At 39.6% G+C, this 13,738-nt stretch overlaps 1 protein-coding gene across 1 annotated transcript; it reads left to right on the plus strand.

Moving 5' to 3' along the window:
* Positions 1–301: 301 nt before the first annotated feature.
* LOC134535183 (thyroglobulin-like) lies at positions 302–13,514 on the plus strand. Its single transcript, XM_063374201.1, has 9 exons — positions 302–697; positions 3,884–4,007; positions 5,987–6,103; positions 8,441–8,576; positions 9,661–9,746; positions 10,266–10,460; positions 11,163–11,337; positions 11,754–11,839; positions 12,678–13,514. The coding sequence occupies exons 1-9, from the start codon at positions 605–607 to the stop codon at positions 12,866–12,868; spliced, it is 1,203 nt and encodes a 400-aa protein (XP_063230271.1). The 5' UTR covers positions 302–604; the 3' UTR covers positions 12,869–13,514.
* The last annotated feature ends 224 nt before the right edge of the window (positions 13,515–13,738 follow it).

A 13,738-nucleotide genomic window follows, 5' to 3' on the forward strand; every position in this document is an offset into this window, starting at 1 on the left:
CAGAACGGAGTGTAATGTCACAAAGATGAGATACTCTTTTACTCAACCCATGTAATGAGATTATGTTTTGAAGCAGAATTTGCAATATTTTGGGGTAAACTTGTGTGTTAGCCATAGGTTCGTATTAAGAATTTTTTTACACTTACTATGTAGTATTCAGCTGACTCTTCATTCCTGGAAATGTTTCCTTTGCATCTGCGTACACAACCAAAAATTATTTATTTAAGTTTTTCTTGAGTATTGGTGTTGTAAGTCCAGATGAAGTAACTGAAAGTTCAGATTAAAAATACAAAAAAAAAAAATGTTGGATTCAAGTTTCTATAACATCTAGTCCATAAACTTGCAATCTGTGAAGCAAGTGTATCAGAGCGCAGTGTTGGAGGTACATGATGTCTGTGGCTGAGGAAAGTAGGGAACTCTGACGGGAGGTGTGTTGTGTTTGGGAAGATCAGCACGTATTGGCACTGGATAATCACAAGGTACTGGTTATCTTGCTTCGTTAAGATAAGCAGCAGATACAGATATTGGCTGCTATTGCCGAGTTATCACAGCGTGGCGTTTCCTGTTGTCAGTTGTCGGTGCCTCCTGCAACCAGTGCCTTGGAATGGCGTTTGTTAAGAAAACACTGTTGTTAGTGTCGTTATTTTGCTTCAGCTGTAGTGCCGCTGATATTACCTGTACCGAGGACTATTGCTCAGTAAGTGTCTAATGTTACGCTCAGGACAAGTATAGCAGCAGTCCGGTGTGTTTGTTCAACGAGCTCTGTGTGAGCCTGCTGAAATGTTAGCTGGTTGCAGGAACTAACATCTGTTTTATCATTTAGGGTCTTTTGTATTTGGGTGTTAAATTTTTTTTTATTAAATTTCATTAAGTGCAATTATTTAACAAAATGTTCTAAGTTTTAAGTAGTGACATGCTTAATATTTTCAGTGGCTGAAACTTCATTTTCATAAAATAAATAAACGCTAGTACATTTGTCTGTGATACATATATACATAATTGTGTGTTTTTCAGTTAAATTCAATAGACACAGTTTGTTTGCAAACATGATTCACCTTATACATGTGTGTGAACTGCACAATGGTGGACATTTTTAAGTTCTGGTATTGATTGATGGTTGTGTCCCCAATGAGCTGCAAATATTTTATAATATTCTGTATTTAGTTATTCAGTAAATAAATACTAATAAAAAAAACAGTTAAGTCCACCCATATGCACAGAAAACACTTATTTTTTGTGTAAAAAAGGGGGGGGGATGATGATTTATTTTCTCAACCTTTCAAGCTCATAACCATATTTTAGACATTTTTATCGAAGTATGGCATATAGAGTCAGATACAGCTAACAAAAACTGTACAAAAACCTTTTTATTCTTTTCTCCATTCAAGAAAGAATGACCTACAATAATTTACTGCGAACAAAGAAACTACGTAATTTAGTTAATGCCCGAAGTTACAAAAGTAGCATGTTATGCAATATTTTTATATCAGCAATTGCAAAAAGTGTATACTACTAGGTATTGAACTCTTATTGTTTACACAAATAAAATTTTTTTAAAACATTCAATATGCAATAAGTGAACCATTTTCTTAAATTTAACAGCTTGAGATGAAAATCCTACCCATGTAGCACACACACATTTTGTTTATCATGGCGATTTACGAGCAATTTCAAATTTAAAAGTTTACACTTTTGTTTAAACTAGAGTAGTATTATTTACTCTTTTATGATAGCCTATGACATTTTTCCTGAGACGCCTATCTTTGAAATGAGTTTCTAACTCATTAGGAATAATTTTAATCTTCTAATAATATGCTCTCTTGATTGGCATGGATAGTCTGGAGTTTACTGTGTACAGGCTTACTGTCAAGTGTACTCTGAGATCATTGGAGATGAAGAGAGGTGAGGATATGAATGGAGCTCTGACGGAATGCAACACACTGGTCCACTACAATGTCTGCCATATTTCCCTCTTGGAATATACTCCATGGCCAACCCCTACTGTGTATTAGCCCTGTAAAGATTTATAACCCAGTAGATCGTCCTAAAAATTTGTGATTTTTTTACTTTTAACACCTATGAATTAACTTGTAAGATTTAAAACATGTGGGGCGCATGCAATCGATAATAGTAAGGAGTATGGGGAGTAGTTGTTGAGAAAATTGACATAACATTTTGTATCATGTGTATGTGCAGCTGTGATGAACGCACCAAATGACAGTGCATGTAAAATTCAAAGTAACGCCATTCATTGACGAAGTTCTAAACTAAACTGTTATCAGCACCATTAGTTTGTTAGTCGCCTTGAGCTCTGCTAAGCGGACGGGTCTCGCCATGGAGAAGGATGGGAAGTTGCCAGACCTTACTATATGACCGTGCGGCGGACATTTCTCCTAGCCCTGTATACGTGATACAGGTACCGCCTGCGAGCACTGCGTTATGCATCCCGCAACACTGTTCTGTTCTGCTCGTAGCCTAATGCCGCAAATCCGGGGGTTTTTGCTAAACAAAACAAGTTTGTTACGAACAAACAAACTGAAAAGAAAGCGAGTTAATATTTTATTGTTATTCAGTTCTGAGCTATGTTCAAAGTTTCAAGTGTCTAACTCTTCGTAAAGTTGGTTTAAAATCGATAGGAAAATTTTTACCAAGCAGACAAACGGACAAGAAAGTGAGTTAATAAAACCATTTTCAAAACAGGAAGTGATGCGAAATATGCCATCTGTTTTGGCTTACTAATACCCCTTTAAGCAGCGAATATGGGTGGCATATTATTATGAAAGAAGGAATAAGTTCCTACATGCAAAAAAAAACAAAAAAACAAATTGAAAGTATTCCAAACTAATAAAGTTATAGCCTAACATGTAAATTTTATTCCATCATACTGAAATTGCATGATATAGTCTACAGTCCATGTTTATATATGCAGTTTAAATCTTACAAGCAATGGCTTCCTGGTTTTTTTTTGACGTAACGTCTAATAAATCGATGAACGCCGGCTGCACCCACAAAAAAGTGTCCCGTTATGCACAATGTCCCATTATGCTGTGTCCCGTTACGCTCATTGTTCGCTTGCGGCGCATCTATCTCTCTTCCACTCGATTGGAACAACCATCGATTTGACTTTTTCGAGGCTCATTAAACTTGAAACACTCCCATTTGTTTCCTACTTTTCCGTTAAAGTAATAAACATATTTGAATTAATGAGTGCAAATAAAAGTAAATTTATCAATTAAATTGTAGATTTCATTTCACTCCTTCTTTGTATCCATACAAAATAGTGGTAATTGAATAAAAATGATTCAATTTTATTCATAAAAGTATGCAATCATTTCATCAATGTTTTGTAATGACGTCACGTTAAACTATCGTCCGTAAACCGACTTTACAGACAACCAATTTTTTCTCCAGATAAACTGTCATGCTAACTCCTTCATGTATACTTTTTTAAAGTAAGTACTACTGAAGCTTGTTCTCAGATGGTGTACAGTTTTTTATATATTTTTTTAATGATTTTTCTGTTTGAGTAGTTTTTACTGAAAAAACTGTAACTTTTTGGGCGCGAGGGGAGTAAATTTCAAGGCTGAATTTTAATCACTAACAGTGCTGTGGCCAACCCTTACCTATCGACTTCCTCTCTCCCTCATCTGCCTTGTGGATTCAAGCATCACAATCTTGTAATAAACATTCACGTGTATCATCATATATATAACAAATTGTATTTATCCAGTTTGATAGTAAAATGAAAACTTTTCTGGGTCGATGACTGGAGGAGGTGGGGGTGAAACAAAACACGCAGTTATTGAGGTGAGGTTGCCCTCCCGCCCCGGCTGTGGCGTGTGTGTTGGTCGCTGCAGGAGTGCGGACCGGGTGGTTCCCGCAGGACTACGTGGACTCCAGCGGCTGCCCCGCGCTGCCGGACGCCTGCAACGGCAGCGCCAGCCTCGCCGACTACTTCCCGTCCCCGACGACGTGCAGCTGTTGCCGGACCTGCCTCGTGCACCTGGGTACGTCCTTGCGCACGTCGCGGCCAGGCAGAAACACTTCCCCCTCATGATTTCTGGATGAAACTAAAATTAGTGTGTAAAAGAAAAATTTAAAACATTTGTAAGTTCATCAAACCTTGTTCTTTATTAAAATTTTTCGCCATTCAGCTGCATTAAAAAAAAAAAACTTACATGTTATATGACTATCGAAGGAGACTTTGTATTTGAGATCAATCAACAAAGCTGCAGGGCAATGTACTCGACACATTTTTTTTTCTGCCTGGGCACAATTAAAAACGAGTCTGAAGTTTCCCCACTTCCAACCAGGAAATGTCAGGAATTTTAGTTTAAAATTTTTGGTGGTAATCTTGTTAGGCAAGCATTATGACATTTTTAAAAGTGAAACTTCTTTACTGAGGGGGCTGCAATTTTTTGAGAGTTACGAAAATCCCGATCGCACAAGGGGAATAGCTAGGTACGTGGTGAGGGAATCGCCGTTCCAGTGCAGGCACTAGCGGTTGAAAGGGAAGATGTCAGGGTGGGGCGGGGGTGATCGATACGTAGCAGAGCATGCTATATGCTCTTTGTATCAGCTAGACGGGGAGACGGCCGGGGAATGAGGAGTGATGCTACTGAATTCTCGCCTGTGTTTGTCCACCCCTCAGTTTTCGCAACTACTAGCAATTGTTGCTACCATATTTCTTTTATTTTATTTTTTCATTTGAGATCATACCAGGATTCTTACTATTATCAATTCATATATCTTGTTCAATAAAAAATACTAATAATTTAACATTTCTGTAACACATGAACTATACGCATTCAATTTTTTCCTCTCTCTATAATGTTCATTTTGATACATTACTATATTGACAGGGCAGGTTTAACGTTAGTTTAGTTTGTTTCTTCAACTGCATAGCTCATAGGCAGCAGTAATGAGGTAGAGTGCCTAATGCTCGCTGTTCAAGTTTAGTTTGTTTCTTCAACTGCATAGCTCATAGGCAGCAGTAATGAGGTAGAGTGCCTAATGCTCGCTGTTCATGTTTTCTGGTAATGCTGTGTAATCACAAGCCAGATATCTTTTTCAGGGTACTCATCTGAAGAATCCAAAATCCAGGCATTTATCATTACTTTGTTTTTAAAGTAATTACAAGGAAAGTCATTAAAGGCGTAAGTGGATTGCTGATGAGAGGCAGTCTGAAGCAGGGGGGAATACATCGGGCTGAGGAAGGGCGTAGCCCTGGCCGACGTCACACTAATTGTTATTTTTATGCCCTCTTTAATTGAGCAAGTTGCTCTGCCCATGACAGGTATTTTGTGTGTGCTTATTCAGTAGTTTAAGGGCGTGCCTCCCATTTCAGGTCATGTTTTATATTTTTATTAATCACTGATCAGCTTTTAGACTTTTTTAATTGTTTAACTTTCACTAAATGAAAAATATATACAGCGCATACTTTTTGCATAATTAGCTGCCAAAGTTACATTTTTAACATTTTTGGGAATAAGGAGAATTGAATTTATTGCAGAACTGAAACTTTTTTTTTAGGTTTAACTGCAATGCCACTGGCTACTTCACGATACGGTTTGCATTCCTATCACAAAAAAATCATTTCACGTTACTTTGGCCGTCAAAATCGTAACAAATTTGAGAATTTCGAAATGCCAGGTTAAATTAATAAATATTTTCTTAAATAAATTCGAACCATTTCTTGAAGTAGCCGGTGGCATTGCAGTCAAACCTAAAAAAAATAATTCAGTTCGGCAATAAATAAAAATTCTCCTCGTTTGCACAATCCAAAAAACGTCAGAAATGTAACCTTGGCAGCTAGTTATGCAAAAAAGTATGCGCTGTACATATTTTTTTAATTTCGTGAAAGTTAAAACAATTGGAAAAGTGTACAAGCTTATCTGTAGTTAGTGTATGTGAAGTGTGGAGGCGTTGTCGTTGTCGTTGTGGTGCTCCACGCCCGTGCTGTGGGGCGGGGGTCCGTGCTGCGCAGGGGAGAACGAGACGTGCGCGCAGGGCGTGGCGGGCGCGCCGACCACGCAGTCCGTGTGCGGGCCGGGGCTGACCTGCACCAAGCAGGCGGGCCAGGAGCGCGCCACCTGCCAGCAGAGTGAGTGGGCTCTGCACAGACACGGACACGCTCCCTCGCCAGGGGGTGTGCCGTGTCGCGTCGCGCTGCGAGATGCTCATCACAGCTAGTACATACGTGGGCAAGGCATACCTGGCAGCGGCGTAGCCAGGATTTGTGTATGGGGGGTGTTAAGAAACATCCCCCCCCCCCCCCCCATATTAAAGCGGGTGGTCTGGGGGTCCTCCCCCGGGAAAATTTGAATTTTAAGGTGTAAAATAGTGCTATTTTAGCAGTTTTCGGTACTTAAGTTTAAATATTGTAATGGTAAAAATTTTATTAATTTTAATATGAAATTTGTTTGAGTGATGAATAAGAAATTAATTAAAGATTTGGTGCTAAGTTGGGGAGGGGGGTTTGAACCCCTAAACCCCCCCCCCCCCCCCCCCCCGGTTATGCCCCTGATACCTGGACAATGTACCCTTGTGACTACCTTGCTGCAATGACCAGTCATTTACCTTCCGCCCATTCCCGTCCGGAACACGCTACTTAATTTTCAGTGTGTGAAACCTAACAAAGGGGGTGATGATATCCATGCCTTTCGTGCTAGTAATAACCACAGGTCCAGTTTACTTTTTATGATTCAGTCGAAAATATTAATTCTGACGTACTTGTAACAAGTTTGGGTGTCCCACAAGCTGTTACATTATCACCTTTACTATTTTACATTTTTATTAATGATTTTGTAAAGCTGCTTAAAAAAAACATCTTGTTTGCTGATGATTTAAAAATTTATAGAAAAATATCATGCTGCCAGGATTGTATTTTATTTCAAAATGACATAAATGTTACTGCTGCTTGGTGCAAACTGAATCTAGTCAACCTGAACTATGGGAAAACTGCTATTGCAACATTCACCAGAGAATTTCACCCCATTAATTTTAATTATGATTTAGAAAATCAGACACTTACCAAGACTGAATTGGTTAGAGACTTCGGTATCACGCTTAATTCCAAATTAGTTTTTAATTACCACATTGATTCCATTACAGCCAATAGAACACTTGCTTTGGTAAAATACATTACTTTTTTCGCTTCTAAAACGAACTCTATCTTACGTCTTTATATTTCCTTGGTAAGATCCAAATTAGAAGACTATTCCATTATTTGGAACAAATAAAGTAAACAATGTCAAAATTGACAATTACAAACCAAATTAATCAATTATATTAATCAAAAATTTATTAACTCTACTTTAGACCTACAATCTATGCTAGGCTCCTTTGCCACTAGAAGGAACATTTTAGATGCAAAATATGTTATTGGTTGCTTAAAACATAAGATGTATTGCAATAATTTTTTTAATAATATAGGCATCAAGGTTTGTACTTTCAATAGTCATAATCATTCTTTTATTATGCACTATTAATAAAAAAAAAACATTTTATACAGTTTAGTAAGTCATTTCAATGGAATAAATAGTATTTTCCAGTAGTAGAAAAAGAATTTAGTGTACGCTCCTTACAAGCATATTTTAATATACCCTAGTTATAAATTTGATATTTCTTTTGATCTGTCATTATTTTGATATTTCTTTTGATCAGTCCAATATATGATTAATTATTTATCTTAGTTTTTATACTTAAATAATTCATGTAATTATTTCATTTTATTGTAGTGCTTAATGTGTATTGTTATTTATTTATTTACATTTTCTTTCAAATATCACTATTAGGTGTTACTTAATATTATATATATTTTTTTTTCTGTGTGCTTGTTTTGTATTTGATTGTATCTTTGTTCATATTTGTTTGTATCTATGTATGGTGTCTACCACCTTGGCCCTTCGCAGTTGGTAGGCATGTAACAATTTAAAATAAATTAATACAATATATAAAAAAAATTGGGCAAATTTATTCAAAGTATAAATCATAGCATAAACATTTATCACTTCTCTTTAACTAAAAGATATACATACAATTATTTGGGAACAATTAGGTTTGATGAAATATGTAGGCAGTTGTGCCACTTTCAGAATTTGTTTTTATTTGTGAAGGAAATGTATGTGCTGACCTTGGCAGGTAAAAACTTACAGTTAATGGTTCTGGGTTCAAATCTTGGATATTTTAAGCTATAAGATTTTAATTTACAGTCAAGTTAACGTTTTCTTCTAGTCTTTTTTCCCACTCCAATACTGCCATTCCTCTCTGTGACTTCTCTCCTTTCTTGTGCTTATATCATGTCTTACTTTATGTTTCATTCCTATCCTACTTGTAGATTGTTCTTCCTCACATTTCCAAGAGAATGTTTCCCGAACATGTCAGTAATGAGCCAACAAAGTGCCTGAGAGTGCCTGCGAACACGTGGCTGGGTGTGCAGTGTCCACGCCGTGCGTGCGCTTGCAGAAGGCCTACGACGAGCGCGCGAAGAACGCCCAGCCGTTGATGACGGAAGTGCGGCCCCAGTGCAACGCCCGAGGGAGGTTTGCCCCGGCGCACTGCATCCTGGGATCAATGTGAGAGCAGCGTCCGCAGCACGTCGTCAGAACCGTCGCGACCGTCGTGCTTGGAAGGTCTTTAATCCGGCAGGTTCGGCACCGCAGCCATGATAGACTAGCGATTCTTCCGGATCTCGAAATGTTGATGGAATACCGAAGGAAAATTAATTTACGGTACAATGGTATTTAGAGCAAGTTGTAATAAATTCATCTATGGGAATGTACACGTGAAATGTGACCCGTTAGAAAGCTGGGAACTCTGTACTGAAATGAAAACCGACAGTAATGATGAACTCTGAGTGAGCTGAAGTAGTAGTTATGTGACCAGGCAGCGCGGTCAACAGCTGGGACCCACCTGCACCATCCGAACGCGAGCGGCTGGATTGGTGTCTGATTTCAGAATGTGCCGAGCCGTGGAATGCCGGATTAAAAACCTCTCACTTAATAACAGTTTCACCAATACGTTTTAACTTATCTTTCCTGAAAGTTATTTTAGAGTATAATTCTACTGTATCCTGCTGCATGAGTTTTACCTGCCTGACTTAATGTTATTACAAAAAAAAATTTTTAGAGGCCTCGTGTTATATGTTAATAGCAAAAATTACTTGTGATAAGATAGAAATTTGCAGTGTAGTAACTGTCGAATTACATATTTTGATTTCATGTTATGTTATAGTTCTTACTGTAGACTTGTCAACAGGGCCGTCGAGAAAAACCAAAGACACAGGGATGAAAAACTAGCGTTGGGTCTTCATCCCATTAATTAATGTACATTTTTTCAAAACCCAAAAATTTAAAAAAATTCCAAGTTTTGTGAACATTACAGTGACCATAACTGTAAATGTAATATGGGTGTACTGCATGACTTTTAAGGTTTCCAATGAATTTATTAGCATTATACACGTAATTTCATCCACATTTAAGAGTCAATTATTAAAAAAAAAGTCTCGACGCTCAGCCGAGAACCTGGGGATTTCCCCCTGCCCCGTCCCCACCCTGCCCATCTCGACAGCCCTGCTTGTCAGACCATGATCCATCCTTAATCAGAGCAAACATGCGTGGGACTGATGGACACCTGCAGTGTACATGTGTGTGTGTGCAGCTGCTACTGCGTCGCCCCGACCGGCGAGCGGATATTCGGGGAGCAGGCGTACACCTCCCCCTCCCTGCTCAGAAACATGACGTGTGGTGAGTTGCCCCTGCATCGCTCGCTACCGAGGAACAGACTGGATTCTAGTATACACGCATTAGTTGCGTAATTGACCGATCGTGTTTCGTTCATCACAGAAACATGCCAGCTCTTTGGCATCTTTCATGAAGCTACAGCTGCGAATGTGCGACTTATTGTGCTCTTGCCACGAGGGAGTTTGGCTACAAGTCTTCATGGTTTTTGTAGTCACTTTCGAAATAGGCCTTTGTAAACTTTCCTTACCAATTGTGAGACTCATTTTAACTCAACTTGGCTGTTGACCAGGAAAATAAATTCCAGTGTCCTATCATTTTTCTGATGTGTGTGTGTTACATCAGATTCACCTCGTTTCACCCAAAAATTTTATCCATGTTGATATTTATTTAGTTAGATTATACAAATTAATTTAATTCGTGTGACTGTCATAGTTGAGCAGTTACAGAAGTGAAAGCAACTTGCCAGGTGTTGCGAGTTGTGGTGTTGAAGCGAGGGGCATGAGCGTGCTTGTCGCCCGCCAGACTGCGCGCTGGCCGCGTGGACAGCGGAGCAGCTGCTGGGGGCTCACGTCAGCACCGCGCGCTGCCTCGCCAACGGCTCATACGACCCGCTGCAGTGCGTCGGCGACAAGTGTCTGTGCGTCAACGCCACGGCCGCGCCCGTCGACGCCGTCACCGCGCACCCGCTCTTCATCTCCAACGCCACTCTGTCCTGCTGTGAGTGCCCGCTCTCACTCGACTGGCGTGCATGGCCAGTCCCATCGCAATTATCGTAGGAAAATAATTCTTTCCCATCCAAAGATCTCCTGAACTGAAAACTAGATTCCTGCACTCCCTTGAAACTTAACGAAACAAATATGTTTTTTTACCATTAGTTAGTCTGGTGACAGTAATGAAACCAATGAATGTTGGATGCTGTACTTGCTTGATATATGTACTCGGTTTGGTTTCACTGGTTTTAATTTTATTACCTGCACAGAGTTTTTATTAACATTGCTGTGACATATCCATTGGAAAAGAATATAATTTTTCAGACAATTGTTCTACTTGCGAGAGACATCTAAGTGAAAACTCAAAAATTATATCTAAAAGATATTTCTTAACATAGAAAAAATAATTAGGTGCTTTTTATCTTCGACTTTGTCTTCAGTGAAGATTTAGATCATCATCTGCAACTTCAGTTCGAAATGTAAAAATGGTCTTCGCACACTCCTACTGTTAATCCTGCATCCTGTAGAGCACTCCTACTGTTTGAACTGCATCTTGTAGAGCACTGCTACTGTTTGACTGTGTTGGTGATTCAGTACATGATCGTAAACAAGATGATGTTGCTTGTTGTGATGTGCTGACGGAATGAGGCCGGACAGTGCCGGTGGTCGGGAAGGCCTCAAGGTGACGGAGGCGTGTGCCGTGTTGCAGTCGACCCCAGGCTGCACGTGGAGGGAGTGTTCGAGGGCCCGTGCGAGCAGCGACGCGAGGACGCCTGGAGCCAGCTGGAGCTCGCCCGGCTGGAGGGGGCGGAGGCCCTGGGGGTGGACCTGCCCCGCTGCTCGCCCGACGGCAAGTTCCACCGCGTCCAGACCAAGGGACACACGTGAGCCACTCAGGAGGCCACTCAATTTTTATTTTCATCTCTGTTTTTTCTCCAACTTCTTGCAGGAATGGTTAGTCTTATCAGACAAAAGTTTTAGATTATAATTATAATATTTACAAATAATTTTAATGGGTTTGATGATGCTTTATAAGGGAGTTATGAATTTTGTTGTCCTCCAGCCCTTGTTTTTTTCCACTCCTTACTTGGTTTAGTTCTGATTAATGAAAAATAAATTGACAGGATTGAATCAGAATCAATGGCTTAAACAGTGATAAATTTAATTAGGGCGAGTTTAATTAATCTCCCGGTGGCCTGTTTTATTATATGTTTAGCTCAATCTATGTACAAAGCTTCAGGAATGTAGTGCAGTGCACACCCACATGTATGTACGTACTGCAGTTGTATTTTGATTGCAGGAAAGTGTGTGTGGATCCAGAGGGAAACCAGTTGGAAGACTTCGCTGTGGATGTTGATAACACCAATGCCACAGGCATGAACTGTAGTACGTATTCGCCCACAGTTTCACTACTTCTATTTCGGCGGGGCTGTTGGTAAAAACTTTCTTAAAATATTTCTCACTATGAATTTTGCATTCTCAGATACCTTCATTGGGTATTTAATAATGAATGATGATATAGTATTTAATAATAGTTTTGTGTAAATCACTTCCATTTAGACTTTATTCATGCACTTCATATTCAATATCTTTTTCTTGGTCTGACAGGTCCTGTGATGTAATGTACTGTGTGTATTGACCAGGTTTCTCATTCTTGACTTGGCCGACTGAAAGTCGGGGTATTTGTAGTGCGATCGAAGCCGAGGTGGTCGAGGGGTCAGATAACGGGTCCCCACCGGACGATCCATGTTTGAATCCTGGCAGGGACGAACAAGGCAGCGGTCGTCGTGAGCCGTGGGTTATCTCTAGGTGCTCCGGTGTCCCTCCGCCACGCACTCCTCCAACACTCCATTTCCATGAGCGCGATGTGTACTGTACGTCGAACCTCAGTTCGTTCATTCAGAACAAGTTATTGTGTCCAAAAAATTGGACGATGACGACGGACGGCGTGGTTTGCAATATAAATAAGCTGTCCATCCACCAACTAAGAAAAAATCTGAATTTCGACCCCAGTGCAATACCCGTGGTAGGTGGTGGGAGTTCTTGACGCTAAGGCAGGTTATGCGGGTGAGGAGACCTACGGCCACTGAAATAATTTTCTCGTTCAAATTTTTTTCTAGCGTGGTAACTGACACCAAGTTATTAATGATGTCTCAGTAGTCTGTGACGGCTGAACACGGGTACACGGTACTTGCGAAAGTGCAGAGAGACTGTGTCCGTGCAGACTGCGCGCGGACGCGCTGGGTGCTGGGTCAGGCGGGACTGGCGGAGCTGCCGGCCTGCGCGGCCAACGGGAACTTCCGGCCCCTGCAGTGCTTCCGAGGGAAGTGCTTCTGCGTGGACGACGACGGCAACCAGCGGGACCGCGAGGTGGACGCAGACTCGGTCGGCTCCCTGGTCTGCCAGCCGCACTAGACGTCTCGTGGACTTGCACTGCCCTGCTGTCTAGTGCCTCATCTTGTTTAAAGTTTAAGGAAGTGTATGAACCGTGAATCCTTATTGCAGCTCTATAAATATTTCATGTTTTTGAACTCTACTTATCGGTCTGCTGGTACGCAAGAGAATTGGGACTGAAACTTTCAGGCCACGATACCCACACCTTCCATAAATGCCCTAATGACATGTCTTATCTTGAAACTCTGCTTCTGCGAGTACTGTTTTTTTTCTTCTAATTTTGATCAAAAGTTCATTTGAGTATCAAATTATTCACAAATATTAAATGTTTTTTTAATAAAATCGAATCATACAGTGAAACTTTTTTTCTACTCCAAGAAAAATTCATGCAAAATACAATAAAACGAAAGAGAGAAAAATTTTATATGTATGAAACCATTAATGAGAGGCGTAAATTAAAAAAAAAAAAAACTAGCAAAGCATTTCCTTAAACCAATAAAATTTTAAGTTTGAAAATTGTTTTGTTAATCCAACTGATTATACTATAAATAAAGATAGAGTATTTTTAATCATAATCACAGATTATTTGTTATGTACTAAAAATGATGTATGTGCAATGTTGCAGAAAACAAATTTTGTCAATAAATTCTTCTTAGCCTTATAAACATTACATTTCCTTCATTTAATTTTTTTGTGAATGAATCTCACTTGGTGTATGTATTGGTAAATTTTTAATGAAAAATGTTATTTATTTGAAATCATGAATTGAATATCAATTCATTCACAGGTATGAAATATTTTGAAAATACTTGCAGATTCCTATCTGAAACAAAATTTGTCGCAAATGTAATTATGAACAAAATAGTTGTTCTGAATTGTTTGACCCTGTAA

Source organism: Bacillus rossius, chromosome 8 (assembly GCF_032445375.1).
Source record: "Bacillus rossius redtenbacheri isolate Brsri chromosome 8, Brsri_v3, whole genome shotgun sequence".
In the NCBI taxonomy this organism is placed as follows: domain Eukaryota; kingdom Metazoa; phylum Arthropoda; class Insecta; order Phasmatodea; family Bacillidae; genus Bacillus; species Bacillus rossius.